This window comes from Halichoerus grypus, chromosome 6 (assembly GCF_964656455.1).
Source record: "Halichoerus grypus chromosome 6, mHalGry1.hap1.1, whole genome shotgun sequence".
Taxonomy (NCBI): Eukaryota; Metazoa; Chordata; class Mammalia; order Carnivora; family Phocidae; genus Halichoerus; species Halichoerus grypus.
The window spans coordinates 70575546-70596484 of record NC_135717.1 but is presented as its reverse complement, the minus strand read 5'-3'; the positions used below and the strand labels follow the sequence as shown (position 1 = coordinate 70596484).

Below are 20939 nucleotides of genomic sequence, written 5' to 3'. Positions count from 1 at the left end.
AATATCACACTATTTTGATTACTATAGCTTTGTGATAGAGTTTGAAATAGAAGACTGATGCCTCCAGCCTTGTTCTTTTTTTCAAGATTGCTTTGGCTCTTTGGGGTTTTTTTTTTTGTCATTCCATACAAATTTTAGGATTTTTTTTTCTATTTCTGTGAGAAAATATCATTGGAATCTTAATGCAGGCTGCACTGAATTTACAGATCACTTTAGATAGTATTGATATTTTAATATTATTCTTCTGATCCATGAACACTAAGTATATTTCCATTTATTTGTATCTTCTTCAATTTCTTTCATCAATGTCTTATAGTTCTTAGTGTACAGATATTTCACATCCTTCACATCCTTAAATTTTTCCCTAGGTATTCTATTCTTTAATTTTTTACTTTCAACCTTTCTGTATTTTTATGCTTTAATATGTCTCTAGTAAACATATAGTTTAAATTTATTTTTCATCAATTTTTCTCTCTTAATTGGTACATTTAATTGGTATATTTACAGATATTTTAGATTTATTTCTACTCTCTTACTTGTGGATCAACTTCCTTATTTTTTCCCTCTACCTTTTTAGAATCTTTTGGATTTTTTTTTTTTTTTTGTCATTCAATTTTCCTCTACTAGAGTAAAAATTCTACATACTACTTATATTATAAAAAAAGAAAATTTTAACAGGAATACCTAACTTATTGAAGTCTTTACTATTCTCCCAAACAATACAAGGACCTTAGATTATACTATAATTGCAGTTAATTCCAAATCTAAGTTCTTTCCTAATGTACATAATTATCATGCATTTTGATTCTATTTTATTTTCTTATCCATAAGATTTAAATTATTAATATATATTTATATTACATGCATATATATATACACTCATTCAGTGTTTACTACATTTATCATGTTGGTTGCTCTTTCTACTTGTTTCTCAGACCTTCCCTCTGGGTTATTTTCTCTCTCCAAAAAACATCTCTTAGTGTTACTTTCTGTTTGTTATTGAAGTATAATTGACACACAATGTTACATTAGTTTCAGGTGTACAATATAGTGATCTGACAACTTTATACATTACAAACCGCAAATGTAGCTACCATCTGTCACCATACAACACTATTACAATACCACTGACTATATTCCCTATGCTGTAATTTTCATCCCTCTGACTTATTCATTACATCATTTAAAGCCTGAACCTCCCACTCCTCTTTATTCCTTTTTGCCCACACCCATCCTCTCCAACAACCAAACTCTCCAGTTTATTCTCCATATTTATGGCTCTGTTACTAATCTTTTGTTTGTTCATTTGTTTTTTTGTTGTTGTTGTTGTTTTGTTTGTTCATTTCTCTAGATTCCACATATAAGTGAAATCATATATTTGTCTTTCTCTAACTTATTTCACTTAGCATAAAACGCTCTAAGTCTATCTATATTGTCACAAATGACAAGATCTCCTTCTTTTTATAGCTGAATAATATTCCATTGTGTGTGTGTGTGTGTATATATCACATCTTCTTTATCCATTCATCTAGTGATGTACACTTGGATTGCTTCCATATCTTAGCTATTACAAATAATGCTGCAATGAACAAGGGGGTATATATATCTTTTCAAGTTAAAGTTTTTGTTTTCAAACTTAAACAGGTGAAAGTAGTAAAGGAAAAAGAAAAAAGAACTAATCCAAGTAACTCATCAACATAGAATTTAACATATACCTTATACTCAGTCTTGGACAAGAATGCTGCTAAGGGTGAGGGGGGGCAGGTAGTTCAAAAGAAATCACAAAATCTTTTTAGTAGGTTTGTTTTTGTAGTGATACAGGAGAAGAAATTCTTAAATAATCTTGAAAGTATTATAAGGTTGAACAAAAGAGTAAATGTACTGATGTTAAGAGTTAGAATTCTAACTGTGGAAAGAAGGACATATACATATGAAATGAAGGAAGGTAAGAATAAGCCCTGAGTTTGAGAGACTGGTATTAAAGGTGTCTGTGACAACTCCAGATTTCTTTTTTTTTTTTTTTTTTTAAGATTTTATTTATTTGAGAGAGAGAGAGAGACAGCGAGAGAGGGAACACAAGTAGGGGGAGTGGGAGAGGGAGAAGCAGGCTTCCCACTGAGCATGGAGCCTGATGCGGGCCTTGATCCCAGGACCCTGGGATCATGACCTGAGCCGAAGGCAGCCGCTTAACTGACTGAGCCACCCAGGCACCCCGAGAACTCCAGATTTCTAAGTATGTCCATTCATGTATATATGCACTTTATTTGTAAATAGGAATATAAGTATATGAACTGTGTATATGTATATGTGTGCATATATACATACATTTCCTAGTTCTGTCTGCTGAAATGGCATAAAAGCATTTATCCCAGGATCACTGGACACAATTAACTATCAGATATTGGTTTCTAATGCCATTCCACATTAAAGAAACAGGATTTTATCAGCAAGACGGTGAATATGAAGCCTGAAACCCTCCTTTCCCTGGAGAAATAGGGATTTAACATCAAACAAACCAAATGCCTCTGAGAAATCCCAAAACCAGTTAAAAGTCTCCGTATCTTAGGCAAAGACAAAACCAACCACATCAAAGTCCACTAAAAAAGATTTGATACTCTCAACATTAACTTGCCAGATCCTCTCCTTATTCTCACATGGCAGCACAATTGGGAAGAAATCCTCAACTCTTGTTTTCCCCTTGGGGATGGAAAGGAGTAGAACACACATCCAATATTCTGACATTTGGGGCAAGGGGTTATCCAAGCAGCCAGTTTCCCTCTTGCCTCTATCCAAGTACTGACAACAACAGGATGCCAGATTGAGAATCTCTGAGAACTAAGACTAGAATACACGATGCACTAGGGTTTGCAGTACCAAAAACAGACACAGGGTGGAGCGCCTATACTGAAATTTATAGCAGCACCAGGGAGGCACTAGGGGGAGTACCTGAGTAGAAACCTACAAGCCTCTTCTAATAGATTACATGCACAAGCCCAGAGAAACACGTACTCAAAAAAGACTGAAGAGGTCTCCAGAACCAGGCAGACTGAATGGAGAAAGTCCTCCCTATAGGAAATCAGACCACAAAATCTAGAAGAGTTGGTTGACGCTTCAGATGCCAGATCTGCACAACAAAAAGTAACAAGACATACAAAGGAAAAGGGAAACCATGGCACATTTAAAATTAAATCTCCAGAAACTAAAGAAGCAGAAATATACGAATTGCCAAAGAATTCAAAATTGTCATCATAAGGATATTTAATGAGCTAAAAGAGAGCACAAAAAGACAACAAAGGAAATCAATAGATGAGCATGGGAATATTGAGGAAAAAAAAAACTATGAAGAAAAACCACACAGAAATTCTGGAACTATAGAATACAATAATCGAATTGGAAAAAAATCCATTAGGGGAACTCAACAACAGACTTAACCAGGTAGAAGAAAGAATCAGCAAACTAGAAGACAAGACTTCCAAAATAATCAAGGCAGAAAAGGGGGGAAAAAAAAGAGAGAGAGAGAAAGAGAGATCCTAAAGGACATATGGGATACCATGGAACAGAACAAAATATGTATTATGGGAATTGAAGAAGGAAGAAAAAAGAAAGGGGCGTGGAACTTATTTGAAGAAATAATGACTGAAAATTTCTCAAATCTGAGGAGAAAAATAGACATACGAATTCAAATAACTTGAAAAACTCCAACTAGGAAAATACCTGAAGAGATCTACCCTGAGATCAAACTGTCAAAAGTCATAGAGAATTTTGTCGACAGCAAGAGAAATACAACTCAGTACATACAAGAAAGTTCTCATCAGATCATCAGCAGATTTCTAACCATTAAGATTATGGGCTACAAGGGAACAGGATGATATAGTCAATACACTGAAAGAAAAACTGCCAAACAAAAATACTATATCTGGCAAAACCATCCTTCAAATATGAGGGAGAAATCAAGACTTCCCCAGATAAAAAAAAACTCCTCAAAGGAAACCATCACCACTAGACCTTCCTTATGAGAAATCCTGAAGGGAGTCCTAAAAGTCCTAAAAGTTAAGGAGAAAAGACAATAAACATCAACACAAAACCATATGAAAATATAAAATTCCCTGGTAAAGGTAAATATATCCACAAATATCCTGTAGTATTGTAAAATACATGAATAGATCACTTATAAATCTGGCACAGAATTTTTTAAGATGAAAACCAATTATAAATGTAAAGTAATGGCTTGCAATGTAAAAAGAGGTAATTTATGTCATGAGTAACAAAACAGGAGGGACAGGGATGTAAAAGAGTTTTTATAGGCAATTGAAGTTGTTATCAGTTTAAAATAGATTGTTATAACTTTAATAAGTTTTATATAATTGCAATGGTAACCACTAAGGAAATATCTATAAAATATACACAAAGGGAAATGAGAAGGGAATCAAAATATGTCATTACAAAAAAAAAAAAAAAAATCAACAAAACACAAAAGAAAATACCAAGAGAGAAAAAGAGGAACCAAAAGCTACCAGACAAACAGAAAACATTAACAAAATGGCAACAGTAAGCCCTTCCTACCAGTAATTACATTAAATGTAAATGGATTAAACACACCAACAAAAAGACACAGATTGAATTCATTATTTTTCTTAAAAATAAAAAAAACCATCCAACTATATGCTGCCTATAACAGGCTCTCTTTAAATCTTAGGACTCACACAGGCTCAAAGTAAAAGGACAGAAGAAAACATTCCATAGAAAAAGGAATTTAAAGAAAGCAGGGGTGGCCATTCTTAGACAAAATAGAGATTAAGACAAAACTATCAAAAAAAGAAAAAGAAGGATAGTACATAGTGATATTAGGGTCAATTCACTAGGATGATAAAACAGTTATAAATATACATACACCTAACATTAAAGCACTCAAATATATGAAGCAACCACTAACAGAACTAAAGGGAGAAACAGCAACACAATAATAGTAGGACATTTCAATATCCCCACTTTCAGTTATGGCAAAAACAATCAGACAGAATATCAATTAGAAACAAAGGACTAAACAATACTGTAAAATAGACATAACAAATATACAGAATACCCCACCCAACAACAGCAAAACACATGTTCTTCTCAAGCATACATCGAACATTCTCCAAGATAGACTACCTGTTAGGACACAAAATAAGTTTTAACAAATTTAAGATCAAAATCACGCAAAGCATTTTTTCAAACACAATGGTGTAAACTAGAAATCAATATCAGAAAGAAAACAAAAAAATCCACAAATATGTAAAAATTAACACACTCTTCAACAATCCATAGATCAAAGAAAAAATCATAATGGAATTTAGAAAATATCTGAAGGTAAATGAAAACAAAAAACAAAATACTATGGGATTCAGCAAAATCAGTACAAAAAGTTTATGGTGGTAAATGTTTACATTTAAAAATCACAAATGAACAATCTAACCTTTCACCTAAAGGAACAACAACAAAAAATTTTTAACCCAGATTTTGCAGAAGAAAGGAGATAATAAATATTAGAGCAGAGATCAATGAAATAGAGAATAGAAAAAAATCAATTATACCAAGAGTAGTTTTTGAAAAGATTAACAAAAGTGAACAAGCACTTGGCTATATTAAGTATGAAAAAAAGAATATTCAAATAGCTAAAATTAGAAATGAGAGAAGAGATATTATAATGATGTCCACTCCACTCAAAGACAAAAGATCATAAAAGACTATTGGATAACATAGAAGAAATGGATAAATTCCTAGAAACATACAATCGATCAAGGCCAATCCACGAAAAAATAAAATATAAAAAAATCTGTACAGACCTGTAACTAGTGAGGAGATTAAAGCAGTAATCAAAAACCTCCCAAAAAAGAAAAGCCCAGAACCAGATGGCTTCACTAGAGAATTCCATCACTTAAAAAAGAATTAACACCAACCTTTCTCAAACTCTTCCAAAGAATCAGAAAGGAGGAAATTCCCAAACCAACTCCATAAGGCCAGCATTATCGTGATATCAAAACTACACAAAAAAACAAGAAAACTACAGACAAATATCCCTGATTAATAATGATAGAAAAAAAGGATGCAAAAATCCTATAAAATACTAGCAAAAAGAATTTAAAAGCACATTAAGGGACACCTGGGTGGCTCAGTCAGTTAAGTGTTCAGCTCAGGTCTTGGTCTTATGATCATGAGTTCAATCCCAGTGCTGGACTCTATGCTGGGCGTGGAGTGTACTTTAAAAAAAAAAAAAAAAAAAGCACACATTAAAAGGGTCACACAGTAAAACCAAAAAGGATTTATGTCTGGAACACAAGCCTGGCTCACTGTTTGCAATAACATGAAACAATGTAATATGCTACATAAACAAAATGAAGGACAAGAACCACATGATCATTTCAATAGATGCAGGAAAAGCTTTTGATAAAATTCAACACTCCTTCATGATTAAAAAAAAAAACTCAATAAACTAAGAATAGAGGAAAACTAACTCAACATAAAAATCCATATATAAACAGGCCATAGCAAAGAGCATATTCACTGGGAAAAGACTAGGAGGTTCTTCTCTAGGATCAAGAATAAGGCAAATCTGGGGCGCCTGGGTGGCTCAGTTGTTAAGCATCTGCCTTCGGCTCAGGTCATGATCCCAGGGTCCTGGGATCAAGCCCCGCATCGGGCTCCTTGCTCTGCAGGAAGCCTGCTTCTCCCTCTCCCACTCCCCCTGCTTGTGTTCCTTCTCTCGCTGTGTCTCTCACTGTCAAATAAATAAATAAAATCTTTAAAAAAAAAAAAAAAAGAATAAGGCAAATCTGCCCATCTCACCAACACTATTCAGCATAGTACTGGGAGTTCCAGAGAAATTAAAAAACAACAAAAAGAATAAAAGGCATACAAATTGGGAAAGAAAAAGCAAAATTATCTCTATCTGCAAATGACATGATCTATATGCAGGAAACCCTAAAGATTACACATACACACACATACACACACACACACACACACACACACACACACATGCACACACACAGACACACACACCACTCACACAATGTTAGAACTAATAAATTCAGCAAAATTGCAGGACACAAAATCAACACTCAAAAAAATCTGTTATATTTCTATATATTAACAATATCCAATCCAAAAAGAAAATTAAGAAAACAATCTCTTTTACTATAGCATCAAAAATCTAAAAATATTTAGGAATAAACCTAACCAAGGAGGTGAATAATATATACACAGAAAACCAAAAACACTGCTAAAAGAAATCAAAGATACAAATAAATGGAAAGACATCCCACGCTCATGGATTTGAAGACTTAATATTGTTAAAATATTTATACTATCCAAAGTGATCTACAGATTCAATGTAATCCCTATAGAAATCCCAATGGAATATTTTGTAGAAATAGAAAAAAACATACTAAAATACACATGGCATCTCAAGATACCCTGAATACCCAAAACAATCTTAAAAAAGAAAAAGTTGGAGGCTTCAAACATCCTGATTTCAAAATATACTACAAAGCAACTGTAATTAAGAAAGTGCCTTATTGGCATAAAGATATATACATACCTACACATAAAACTGATACAGTTTTATTATACCACAGTTCAATTATATCTTGATTTTCAAAAATTAAAAAAATAACCTGACACAAATGTAACATTGTGTCAACTACACTTCAATAAAAAATAAAATAAAAAATTTAAAATATAAAGAGACCAACAGAACAAAACTGAGAGACCAGAAATAAACCTTTGCATATATAGCAAAATAAGTCTTGGCAAGAGTACCAAGACAACACAATGAGGAAAGAACAATCTCTTCAACAAATACCACTGCGGAAACTGGATATCCACATGCAAACAAATAAAACAAAATTGGACCCTTACACCACTTACACCATGTACAAAATTAACTCAGAATAAATCCATGACCTACATATAAGATCTAAACCTATTACACTCCTAGAAGAAAACAGAATAAAAACTTCAGGACACTGGATTTGGCAATGGTTTCTTGGACATGACATCAAAAGCAAAGGCTTATTAACAAAAGCAAAAATAAATAAGTGAGACTATATCAAACTAAAAAGGTACTGCATAGTCAAAGAAACAATCAAGGACATGAAAAGGGCAATCTATTGAAAGAGAGAAAATATTTGCAAAGCATATATTTGATAAGGGGTTAATATCCAAAATATATAAGGAACTAATACAACTCAATAGTAAAAAAATAAATAAATAAATAAAAATGGGCAAAAGACATTTTTTTCAAAGGAAGACATACAAATGGCCAACAGGTACATGAAAAGGTGCTCAGCATCACTAATCATCAGGGAAATGTAAATCAAAATCACAGTGAAATACTACCCTACACCTGTTAGAAAGGCTATTACCAAAAAGATAAGAAAAAACAATTGCTGACAAAGATTTGGAGAAAAGGGAATCCTGTGCACCATTGGTAGGAAGGGAAATTGGTACAGCAGCTATGGAAAACAGTATGAAGACTCTTCAAAAATTTAAAAACAGAACGACCATATAATCTAGTGATCCCACTTCCAGATATATATCCAAAGGAAACAAAATTAGTATCTCAAAGAAATACCTGCACTCCTATGTTCACTGCAGCATTATTCACAATAACCAAGATATGGAAACAACCTAAGTGCCCATGGATGGATGACTGGATAAAGAAATCATAATACACACACACACTGTGATTTTATTCAGCCATAATAAAATAAGGAAGTCCTGCCGTTTGTGACAACATGGGTGAATCTGGAAGACGTTATGCTAAGTGAAATAAGCCAGACACGAAAAGACAAATATTGCATGATCTCACTTACATGTGGATAAGAAGAAAGAAAGAAAGAAAGAAAGACCACCAAACTCATAGTAACACAGAGTAGAATGGTAGTTACCAGGGGCTGGGGGTCATAAAGAGTTATTGTTTAATGTATATAGTTTCAGTTTTGCAAGATGAAAACAGTTCTGAGATGGACAGAGGTGATCATTGCACAATATTAATGTATTTAATACCACTGAACTGTACACATAAAAATGGTTAATATAGGGGCGCCTGGGTGGCTCAGTCGTTAAGCGGCTGCCTTCGGCTCAGGTCATGATCCCAGGGTCCTGGGATCGAGTCCCACATCGGGCTCCCTGCTCAGCAGGAAGCCTGCCTCTCCCACTCCCCCTGCTTGTGTTCCCTCTCTCGCTTTGTCTCTCTCTGTCAAATAAATAAATAAAATCTTTAAAAAAAAAAAAGCTAACATAAAAAAAATGGTTACTATAGTAAGTTGTACAGTATGTGTATTTTGCCACAATAAAAAATTAGAAAAGATATATATCAATGTACATATAAATGAATGTGCATATACAGACATACACAACATGTGTGTACATATATATGTGTGTGTATAAATGTGTATATGTATATATATGTGCTTGTGTGTATATATACACTCACAGCATGCTAGAAAACATTTTCTAAAATGTTAATGATGCATATATACTAGATTGAGACTACAGGTAACTTGTTTTCCTATATACTTTTCTCAATTTCAAATGTTCCACAATGATATGTTTACAATAAAGGGCTCCTGAGTGGCTTAATCAGTTAAGAATCCAACTCTTGGTTTCAGCTCGGGACATGATCTCAGGGTTTTGAGATCCAGCCGCCAATTCAGACTCTGTGCTTAGTGGTGAGTCTGCTTAAGATTCTCTCTCCCCTTCCCTCTGTCCCTCCTCTCGCTCATGCATTCTCTCTCTCAAAATAAATAAATCTTTAAAAAATAATAATATGTTTACAATCAGATAAGAAACAATAAATACTATTTTCCAAAAGTCAAAAAATAATAAAAGTTGATCCCATTTACAATTACACCCACAAGCATAAAATACCTAGGAATAAATCTAACCGAAGAGGAAAAGGATCTGTACTCAGAAAACTATAGAATACTCATGAAAGAAATTGAGGAAGACACAAAGAAATGGAAAAAGGTTCCATGCTATGGATAGAAGAACAAATCTTGTGAAAATGTCTATGCTACCTAGATCAATCTACACATTTAATGCAATCCCTATCAAAATACCATCAACTTTTTTGGAAGAAATGGATCAAATAATCCTAAAATTTGTATGGAATCAGAAAAGACCCTGAATAGCCAGAGGAATGTTGACAAAGAAAAGCAAAGCTGGCGGCATCACAATTCCGGACTTCCAGCTCTATTACAAAGCTGTCGTCATCAAGACAGTATGGTACTGGCACAAAAACAGACACATAGATCAATGGAACAGAATAGAGAGCCCAGAAATAGACCCTCAACTCTATGGTCAACTAATCTTTGACAAAGCAGGAAATGGAGAAAAGACAGTCTCTGCAACAAATGGTGTTGGGAAAATTGCACAGCCACATGCAGAAGAATGAAACTGGACCATTTCCTTAGACCACACACAAAAATAGACACAAAATGGATGAAAGGCCTAAATGTGAGACAGGCACCCATCAAAATCCTTGAGGAGAGAATGGTGGGAAAAAAAAGATGGTGGAGGATTAGGGAAAGCTATTCCAATTGGTCACCGGAATTGAGCTGGATATCTACCAGACCACTCTGAACACCCATGAAATCAGGCTGAGATGTAAGAAGATAGATCTGGATCTCTACAAACAAAATATTGCAAGCGGTTGGTTTCCAGGTATGAAGCAGGGAGCCATGATTCGCCAGGCACATATCCGAAGATAAACAGAAGGGGGAGGGAACCATGGGGATCCTGCACCACCAGTGAGCCATAGCCTCATGCGCTGGGGACAGGGCACAGACTTGCAGACCGGTAGTGATGGGGAAAGGACTTTAGGGCAGCCCCCCTGGACTGAAACCTGGAGGAGTGGGGCCCGCGTGCGAACTGGGGGTGGCTGGTGGTTTTAGAAGCACAAAGGACAGAGATGTGTCCGAACCTGGAGGCAAGGACTGGGAGCGCAGCTGAGGGGCTCACAACCCAGAATGCTGCAGTTTATAGCAGCACAGATAGAAATGGAGATAATGTGGCCTGGAGAGCTCACTGAAGTACAGACTGCGATCTCTCTCCTCTGAGGCAGTGGGTTTGAAATGATCTCTTCTGCTCTGACTGTCAGAAGAGATGCAGAAAGCCACCAGGGAAAGCTGCCAGAGAACAAAAGCCCCCAAAAAACAGTTTTCACTGAGCCCATCCCCCACCACCCCCCACAGAGGGCAGGGCAACTCTGCCCAAACAGGGTTGCCTGGGTAACAGCAAGGCAGGCCCCTCCCCCAGAAGACAGGCTGGGAGAACAAGAGGCCAGCAACCCTAAGGTCCCTTGCTTGGGTTGTGATCAATAATTTGGACTCTGTACATTCCCTCAACCTCCCCTCAACAGAATGACCAGGAGGAGAAACCCCCAAAATAGGAAAGACTCAGAGACTGTGACTTCTGCCATAGATTAACAAATGGATACAGACATAACCAAGATGTCGGAGAATGGAATTCAGGGTAGCAATTGTGAAGACAATAGCTAGAATGGAGAAATCGATTAATGGCAACAGAGAGTCTCTAAGGGCAGAAATGAAAGCTGAATTGGCAGAATTTAAAGACACTATCAATGAGATCCAATCTAATCTAGATAATCTAACAGCTAGGGTAACTGAGGCAGAAGAACAAATTAGTGATCTAGAAGACCAATTCATAGACAAGAAGGAAAAAGAGGAGGCCAGTGAAAAACAACTCAAAATCCATGAAAATAGAATCAGAGAAATAAGTGCCACCACGAAACATTCCAATGTCAGAATTATTGGGATCCCTGAGGGGGTGGAGAGAGAGAGAGGACTAGAAGATATATTTGAGCAAATCCTAGCTGAGAACTTCCCTTATCTGGAGAATGAAACAAACATGCATGATCTAGAGGCAGAGAGGACCCCTCCCAAGATCAAGGAAAACAGACCAATGCCCCGGCATGTAATAGTAAAACTGGCAAATCTTACACCCAAGGAAACCATCTTAAGGGCAGTTAGGGGAAAGAGATTCCTTAGATACAGAGGGAAGAACATCAGAGTAACCTCAGACCTATCCACAGAGACCTGGCAAGCCAGAAAGGGCTGGCAAGACATATTCAGGGCACTTAATGAGAAGAACATGCAGCCAAGAATACTTTATCCAGCAAGGCTGTCATTTAGAATGGATGGAGAGATGCAGAGCTTCCAAGAGCGGCAGAAACTGAAAGAATATGTGACCACTAAGCCGGCCCTGCAAGAAATATTAAGGGGGCTTCTATAAAAGGAGAAAGACCCCAAGAGTGATATAGAACACAAATTTACAGAGACAATCTATAGAAACAAGGACTTCACAAGCAACATGATGACAATAAATTCATATCTTTCAATAATCACTTTTAATGTGAACAGCCTAAATGCTCCCATGAAATGGCACAGGGTTGCAGACTGGATAAAAAGACAGGACCCATCCATATGCTGTCTACAAGAGACTCATTTTGAACCTAAAGACACATCCAGACTGAAAGTGAAGGGATGGAGATCCATCTTCCATGCCAACGGATCTCAAAAGAAAGCTGGGATAGCAATTCTTATATCAGACAAATTATCTTTTAAGCTAAAGACTGTAGTTAGAGACACAGAAGGACACTATATCACTCTTAAAGGGTCTATCCAACAAAATCTAACAATTGTAAATATCTATGCCCCCAAGATGGGAGCAGCCAACTACATAAGCCAACAGTTAACTAAAATAAAGAGTCATATTGGTAATAATATGTTAATTGTAGGAGATCACAATACTCCACTCTCAGCAGTAGACAGATCATCTAAGCAGAAAATCAACAAAGAAACAAGAGCTTTGAATGACACACTGGACCAGATGGACCTCATAGATTTATACAGAACATTCCACCCTAAAACAAAAGAATACTCATTCTTCTCGAGAGCACATGGAACTTTCTCCAGAATAGACCACATACTGGTCACAAATCAGGTCTCAACCAATACCGAAAGATTGAGATTATTCCCTGCATCTTCTCAGACCATAATGCTTTAAAACTGGAACTCAATCACAAGAAAAAATTTGGCAGAAATTCAAACACTTGGAAGCTAAGTGTTGAAGCTAACTCTGCTCAAGAATGTTTGGGTCAACCAAGAAATCAAAGAAGAACTTAGACAGTTCATGGAAACCATTGAGAATGAAAACACATCAGTCCAAAATCTACGGAAAATTGCAAAGGCGGTTCTAAGGGAAATACATAGCCATCCAAACCTCACTCAAAAAAACAGAAAAATCTCGAATTCGCCAACTAATTGTACACCTTAAAGAACTAGAGAAAAAGCAACAAACAATGACTAAGCCACACATTAGAAGAGAAATAATTAAGATTAGAGCAGAGATCAATTAAACAGAAACCAGAAACACAGTAGATCAGAGCAATGAAACTAGAAGGTGGTTCTTTGATAGAATTAATAAGATCGATAAACCACTGGCCAGACTTATCCAAAAGAAAAGAGAAAGGACCCGAATTAATAAGATTATGAATGAAAGGGGAGAGATCACGACTAACACCAAGGAAACAGAAACAATTATTAGAAATTATTATCAACAACTATATGCCAATAAATTGAGCAACCTGGAAGAAATGGATGCCTTCCTGGAAACCTATAAACTCCCAAGACTGAAACAGGAAGAAATTGACAACCTGAAGAGGCCAATAACCAGTAATGAGATTTAAGCAGTGATCAAAAACCTCCCCAAAAAACAAGAGTGCAGAGCCTGATGGATTCCCTGGGGAATTCTACCAAACTTTCAAAGAAGAAATAATACCTATTCTCCTGAAGCTGTTTCAAAAAAATAGAAACATAAGGAAAGCTTCCAGACTCATTCTATGACGCCAACATTACCTTAATCTCCAAACCAGGCAAAGACCCCATCAAAAAGACCGATATCCCTGATGAATATGGATTCCAAAATCCTCAACAAAATCCTAGCTAATAGGATCCAACAATACATTAAAAGGATCATCCACCACGACCAAGTGGGATTTATCCCCGGGATGCAAGGGGTGGTTCAACATTTGCAAGTCAATCAATGTGACAGAACACATTAATAAGAGAGAAAAGAACAATATGTTCCTCTCAATTGATGCAGAAAAAGCATTTGACAAAATACAGCATCCTTGCCTGATTAAGACTCTTTAGAGTATAGGGATAGAGGAAACATTCCTGAAGTTCATAAAATCCATCTATGAAAAACCCGAAGCAAATATCATCCTCACTGGGGAAAGCTGAGAGCCTTTCTCTTAAGATCAGGAACACGACCAGGATGCCCACTCTCACCACTATTATTCAACATAGTACCAGAAGTCTTAGCAATAGCAATCAGACAACAAAAAGCAATAAAACGTATTCAAATGGGCAAAGAAGAAGTCAAACTCTCTCTCTTCGCAGATGTCATGATACTTTATGTGAAAAATCCAAAAGACTCTATCCCCAAATTACTAGAACTCATTCAGCAATTCAGTAATGTGGCAGGATACGAAATCAATGCACAGAAATCAGTTGCTTTCTTATATACTAACAATGCAACTGTAGAAAAAGAAATTAAAGAAATGATTCCGTTTACAATAGCACCAAAAAGCATATGATACCTTGGAATAAACCTAACCAAAGAGGTAAAGGATCTATAATCTAGAAACTACAGAACACTCATGAAAAAAACTGAAGACACAAAAAGATGGAAAAACATTCCACGCTCATGGATCTAAAGAATAAACATTGTTAAAATGTCTGTGCTACCCAGAGCAATCCATACCTTCAGTGCCATCCCGATCAAAATTCCAATGACATTTTTCAAAGTGCTGGAACAAACAATCCTAAAATTTGTATGGAATCAAAAAAGACCCCAAATCGCCAAGGATATGTTGAAAAAGAAAAACAAAGTTGGGGGCACCACGTTGCCTGATTTCAAGCTATATTACAAAGCAGTGATCACCAAGACAGCATGGTACTGGAACAAAAACAGACATATAGACCAATGGAACAGAATAGAGAGCCCAGATATGGACCCTCAACTCTATGGTCAAATAACCTTTGACAAAGCAGGAAAAAACATGCAATGGAAAAAAGACAGTCTCTTCAATAAATGGTGCTGGGAAAATTGGACAGCTATATACAGAAGAATGAAACTTAACTGTTCTCTAACACCCTACACAAAGATAAACTCAAAATGGATGAAGGACCTCAATGTGAGACAGGAATCCATTGACATTGGCCACAGCAACTTCTTTCAAGATACATCTCCAAAGGCTAGTGAAACAAAAGCAAAAATGAACTTTTGGGACTTCATCAAGATAAAAAGCTTCTGCACAGCAAAGGAGACAGTCAACAAAACAAAGACGCAACCCACAGAATGGGAGAAGATATTTGCAAATGACACTACAGACAAAGGGCTGATTTCCAAGATCTATAAAGAACTTCTCAAACTCAACACCCAAAAAACAAATAATCAAGTCCAAAAATGGGCAAAAGACATGAACAGACACTTCTCCAAAGAAGACATACAAATGACTAACAGACACATGAAAAAATGTTCATCATCATTAGCCATCAGGGAAATTCAAGTCAAAACCACATTGAGATACCACCTTTCACCAGTTAGAATGGCAAAAACTGACAAGGCAAGAAACACCAAATGTTGGAGAGGTTGTGGAGAAAGGGGAACCCTCTCACACTGTTGGTGGGAATGCAAGTTGGTACAGTCACTTTGGATAACAGTATGGAGGTTCCTCAAAAAATTCAAAATAGAACTACCCTATAACCCAGCAATTGCACTACTGGGTATTTACCCCAAAGACATAGATGTAGTGAAAAGAAGGGCCATACACACCCCAATGTTCATAGTAGCAATGTCCACAATAGCCAAACTGTGGAAAGAGCTGAGATGCCCTTCAACAGATGAATGGATAAAGAAGATGTGGTCCATACATACAAAGGAATATTACTCAGCCATCAGAAAGGATGAATACCCAACTTTTACATCAGCATGGATGGGACTGGAGGAGATTATGCTAAGTGAAATAAGTCAAGCAGAAAAAGTCAATTATCATATGGTTTCATTTATTTGTGGAACATAAGGAATAACATGGAGGACATTAGGAGAAGGAAGGGGAAAATGAAGGGAGGGAAATTGGAGGGAGGGACGAACCATGAGAGACTATGGACTCTGAGAAACAAACTCAGGATTTTAGAGGGGAGGGGGTTGAGGGGATGGGTTAGCCTGGTGATGGGTATTAAGGAAGGCACGTACTGCATGGAGCACTGGGTATTATATGAAAACAATGAATCGTGGATCACTACATCAAAAACTAATGATGTATGGTGACTAACATAATAAAATTAAATTAAAATAAAAATATAAAATCCTTGAGAACACAGGCAACATCCTCTTTGACCTCAGCCACAGCAACTTCTTCCTAGAAACATCGCCAAAGGCAAGGGAAACAAGGGCAAAAATGAACTATTGGGACTTCATCAAGATAAAAAGCTTTTGCACAGCAAAAGAAACAGTCAACAAAACCAAAAGACAACCGACAGAATGGGAGAAGATATTTGCAAATGACATATCAGATAAAGGGCTAGTATCCAAAATCTATAAAGAACTTATCAAACTCAACACCCAAAGAACAAATGATGCAATCATGAAATGGGCAGAAGACATGAACAGACATTTTTCCAAAGAAGACATCCAAATGGCCAACAGACCCATGAAAAAGGGCTCAACATCACTTGGCATCAGGGAAATCCAAATCAAAACCTCAATGAGATACCACCTCACACCAGTCAGAATGGCTAAAATTAACAAGTCTGGAAACGACAGATGTTGGCAAGGATGCAGAGAAAGGGGCACCCTCCTACACTGTTGGTGGGAATGCAAGCTGGTGCAGCCACTCTGGCAAACAGTATGGAGGTTCCTCAAAAAGTTGAAAAGAGAGCTACCCTACAAACCAGCAATTGCACTACTGGGTATTTACCCCAAAGATACAAATGTAGTGATCCAAAGGGGCACATGCACCCCAATCTTTACAGGAGCAATGTCCACAATAGCCAAACTAGGGAAAGAGCCTAGGTGTCCATCAACAGATGAATGGATAAAGAAGATGTGGTGTATATATATATATATACAATGGAATATTATGCAGCCATCAAAAAAATGATATCTTACCATTTGCAATGACGTGGATGGAACTAGAGGGTATTATGCTAAGTGAAATAAGTCAATCAGAGAAAGACAAGTATCATATGGTCTCACTGATATGAGGAATTAGAGAAACAAGACAGAGGATCATAGGGGAAGGGAGGGAAAAATGAAACAAGACAAAACCAGTGAGAGAGACAAACCATAAGAGACTCTTAATCTCAGGAAATAAACTGAGGTTTGCTGGAGTGGAGGGGGGTGGGAGGGATGGGGTGGCTGGGTGATGGACACTGGGGAGGGTATGTACTATGGTGAGCACTGTGAATTGTGATGAATCACAGACCTGTACCCCTGAAACAAATAATCCAGTATATGTTAATTAAAAATTTTTTTTAATAGTATTATATACATATTATAGGCAAAAAATATTTTCCAAAATAATTAAATATACTGAAATGTAGATGGGGATGCATATGGATTCTGAAATAAAATTAACTTTGTTTTGTTAGTCTTTTCAAAAGGTAATATTTGGGACAGTAAAAGGCAGTAAGACCAATAGATTATAGTTCCAAATGGAATCAAAGCACTTTTGGAGCCAGAATATTAGACAGTAGTACTTTTACCCTCACTCAATAGTACATACCAAATAGTATGTTCAGTATTATATCATTTTTTCTAAATCTTTATAACTTTGGAAAATCAGGAAGGGAAACAAAAATATGTTAACAGTAGTTGGTTATCTTGGGGAAATAGGATTATGGTAATTTTTGTTTTCTTCTTTATGCATATCTTTTTTGAAATTTTCATTAATTATGACATATTACTTTTGTAATATAAATTACCTTATTTGGATGGAACTGGAGGGTATTATGCTAAGCAAAATAAGTTAGAGAAAGACAAATACCATATGATTTCACTCATACGCAGAATTTAAGAAACAAAACAGATGAACATAGGGGAAGGGAAGGAAAAATAAAATAAGATAAAAACAGAGAGGGAGGTAAACCTTAAGAGACTCTTAACCGGGCGCCTGGGTGGCTCAGTTGGTTAAGCGACTGCCTTCGGCTCAGGTCATGATCCTGGAGTCCCTGGATCGAGTCCCACATCGGGCTCCCTGCTCGGCAGGGAGTCTGCTTCTCCCTCTGACCCTCCCCCCTCTCATGTGCTCTCTCTCATTCTCTCTCTCTCAAATAAATAAATAAAATCTTTAAAAAAAAAAGAGAGACTTAACTATAGGAAACAAACTGAAGGTTGCTGGAGGGGTGGGGGGGATGGGATAACTGGGGGATGGGCATTAAGGAGGGCACTTGAAGTAATGAACACTGGGTGTTATACGCAACTGATGAATCACTAACTTCTACCCCTGAAACTAATAATACACTATATGTTAACTAAATTGGATTTAAATAAAAATTTTTTAAAACACTAAAATATAAATACTATTAATACTATGTTTTCGGGGCCCCTGCGAGGCTCAGTTGTTAAGCGGCTACCTTCGGCTCAGGTCCTGGGATCGAGCCCTGCATCGGGCTCCCTGCTCCGTGGGGAGCCTGCTTCTCCCTCTCCCACCGCCCCCCCAACTTGTGTTCCCACTCTCGCTGTCTCTCTCTTTCTCTCTGTCAAATAAATAAATAAAATCTTTAAAAAAAATACTATGTTTTCATTGGTAAATATGAAAATACTAATGACCCAATCAATGCTGTACTTAAAGGAAAATTCACAGATCTAAATGCCTACATTAAGAATAAAAAAGCAAATAAAACTTTCTAATGCCTTTTATAACTCCTTAAGGCATTGTATTTAGACTAATACTGCTGAATGGATTATCACATTCAAGTTCAAACAACCAGTATAGCTTTAAATATTGTATTACTAAAATTGTTATTAATAACAATTAATGATTTTAATAAATTAATATACAATTTATTAATACAAAATTTAACATTATTAATAATTTAAATCATTAAAATAGTAAATATTTTATACTTGACAGTTTACACAGAATACATACATTACGTTCTTCCTTAGCTGCTTCTTCTAACTGAGCAGCAAATTGTGAACAACATCTCAAGAATGAATTCAGATCATCCCCAACCTTTTGAAAAGAATAACAAAAAAAAGTTACTTTCATTTCAGAATCCATATGCATCTCCATCTACATTTTAGTATATTTAATTATTTTGGAAAATATTTTTTGCCTATAATTTATGTCCCTTCAAACCTATAAGACAAGAAATCATGCTCCAAATGCTATACTAGCAAATTCCTCCAGAAAGTGAAAGAGAGTACATTTTGGGAGCTGGCGCATTAATGACATATATCCTGCTATGCCTCTTTTATTCTCCCCTGCACCATTGCAGAAAAGCAAGCATCCCAGATTTAAACTCCTGAAAGTTATGAATACCCAAAAAAAGGTAGCCACTCTGTACACAGAAATATATAGAAATATCTCTTTGTGTTAGAAAATGAATGCTCATTATGACTTCTCAATATAAGTATACTTGCCAAGAGCTGTAGTCTTTTACCCTCACTCAATGGGCAAATGAACACTTTGAGGAAAAAATAGTGGCAGATGAAAACATCATAATGACTGAATCTTTTCTAGTAGAGTAGTGATTTGTAAATCAGAGACAACCTATGGTACACAAACCTCAGATGCTCATATAGAGTTAGGATTCTCATAGAATGTTCTCCATGAGGAATATGTTCATTTAACATCACATGTTAAAACATACTCACAGGCTGATACACTTTTTTTTTTTTTTTTTTGTCATGAAAAAGACTTATACCCATATAGGAGAGGGGGAAAAACTGAATTAATCATTCAGGAGAGAGGGAAAATGAATGAACTAGGTTTATTAATTATAAATATAAGATGAGACTATAAGCATACTTGGGGATTTTTTCTTCTACTCACATTCAGATGCCACAAATATAGAGAAGATGGTGACTGATTTGATCAGGGTTGCAGTTTCACAAAATAAAATCAATATAGCATGGCAGGGCAAGAAAGTACATATGCTTGGGAGCAATAATAATAATGGACCATGGAAGTTAAGCTAGGTAAGTTAAGACCACAAGGAGGATTTGGGACAGTAAAAGGCAGTAAGACCAATGGATTATAGTTCCGAATGGAATCAAAGGACTTTTGGAGCCAGAATATTAGACAGACTAAGTGGGAAAGATAAGAGGTAGTGACCACAGATTAAGATGATTGAAACAAATTATGGAAAAGTTAAAGTTATTGGTTATGACAAAGACTAGAGGATACCATCTTGTCAGTTGCTGAGATAGGATAGAAGACAAGATCATTGGAGGAAAGGAATTCAACGAACTGAGATGTTGGATTATTTGCAAAGATCATCTACATGGATATCAAAATCATCAAAAATTATGACAACAGTGTTGTGAGACAAGTATATAATAGTCTTAAAATAGTATCACTTATACTATTATTATAGTATTTTAATGGTCATTATAATAGAGACTATTAGTTGCCTACTAACAGGACCTCAATTTTATTGGGGATGCCAACATGCATAGCTAGTAATAATAATAATAAGGGGCACCTGGGTGGCTCAGTCAGTTAAGTGTCTGCCTTCGGCTCAGATCATGATCCCAGGGTCCTGGCATCAAGCCCTGTGTTGGGCTCCATGCTCAGCGGGGAGCCTGCTTCTCCCTCTCCCTCTGCCCTCCCCATGCCACTCGTGTTCTCTCTCTCTCTC

At 36.4% G+C, this 20939-nt stretch overlaps 1 protein-coding gene across 1 annotated transcript in view; it reads right to left on the bottom strand.

Annotated features, from left to right (window-relative positions):
* CCDC7 (coiled-coil domain containing 7) overlaps positions 1–20939 on the bottom strand; it is a 195535-nt gene that overhangs the window by 143015 nt on the left and 31581 nt on the right. The window contains exon 4 of the mRNA XM_078074143.1: positions 19226–19309. Coding sequence (XP_077930269.1) covers positions 19226–19309 — 84 coding nt within the window. The remainder of the gene's footprint in view (positions 1–19225; positions 19310–20939) is intronic.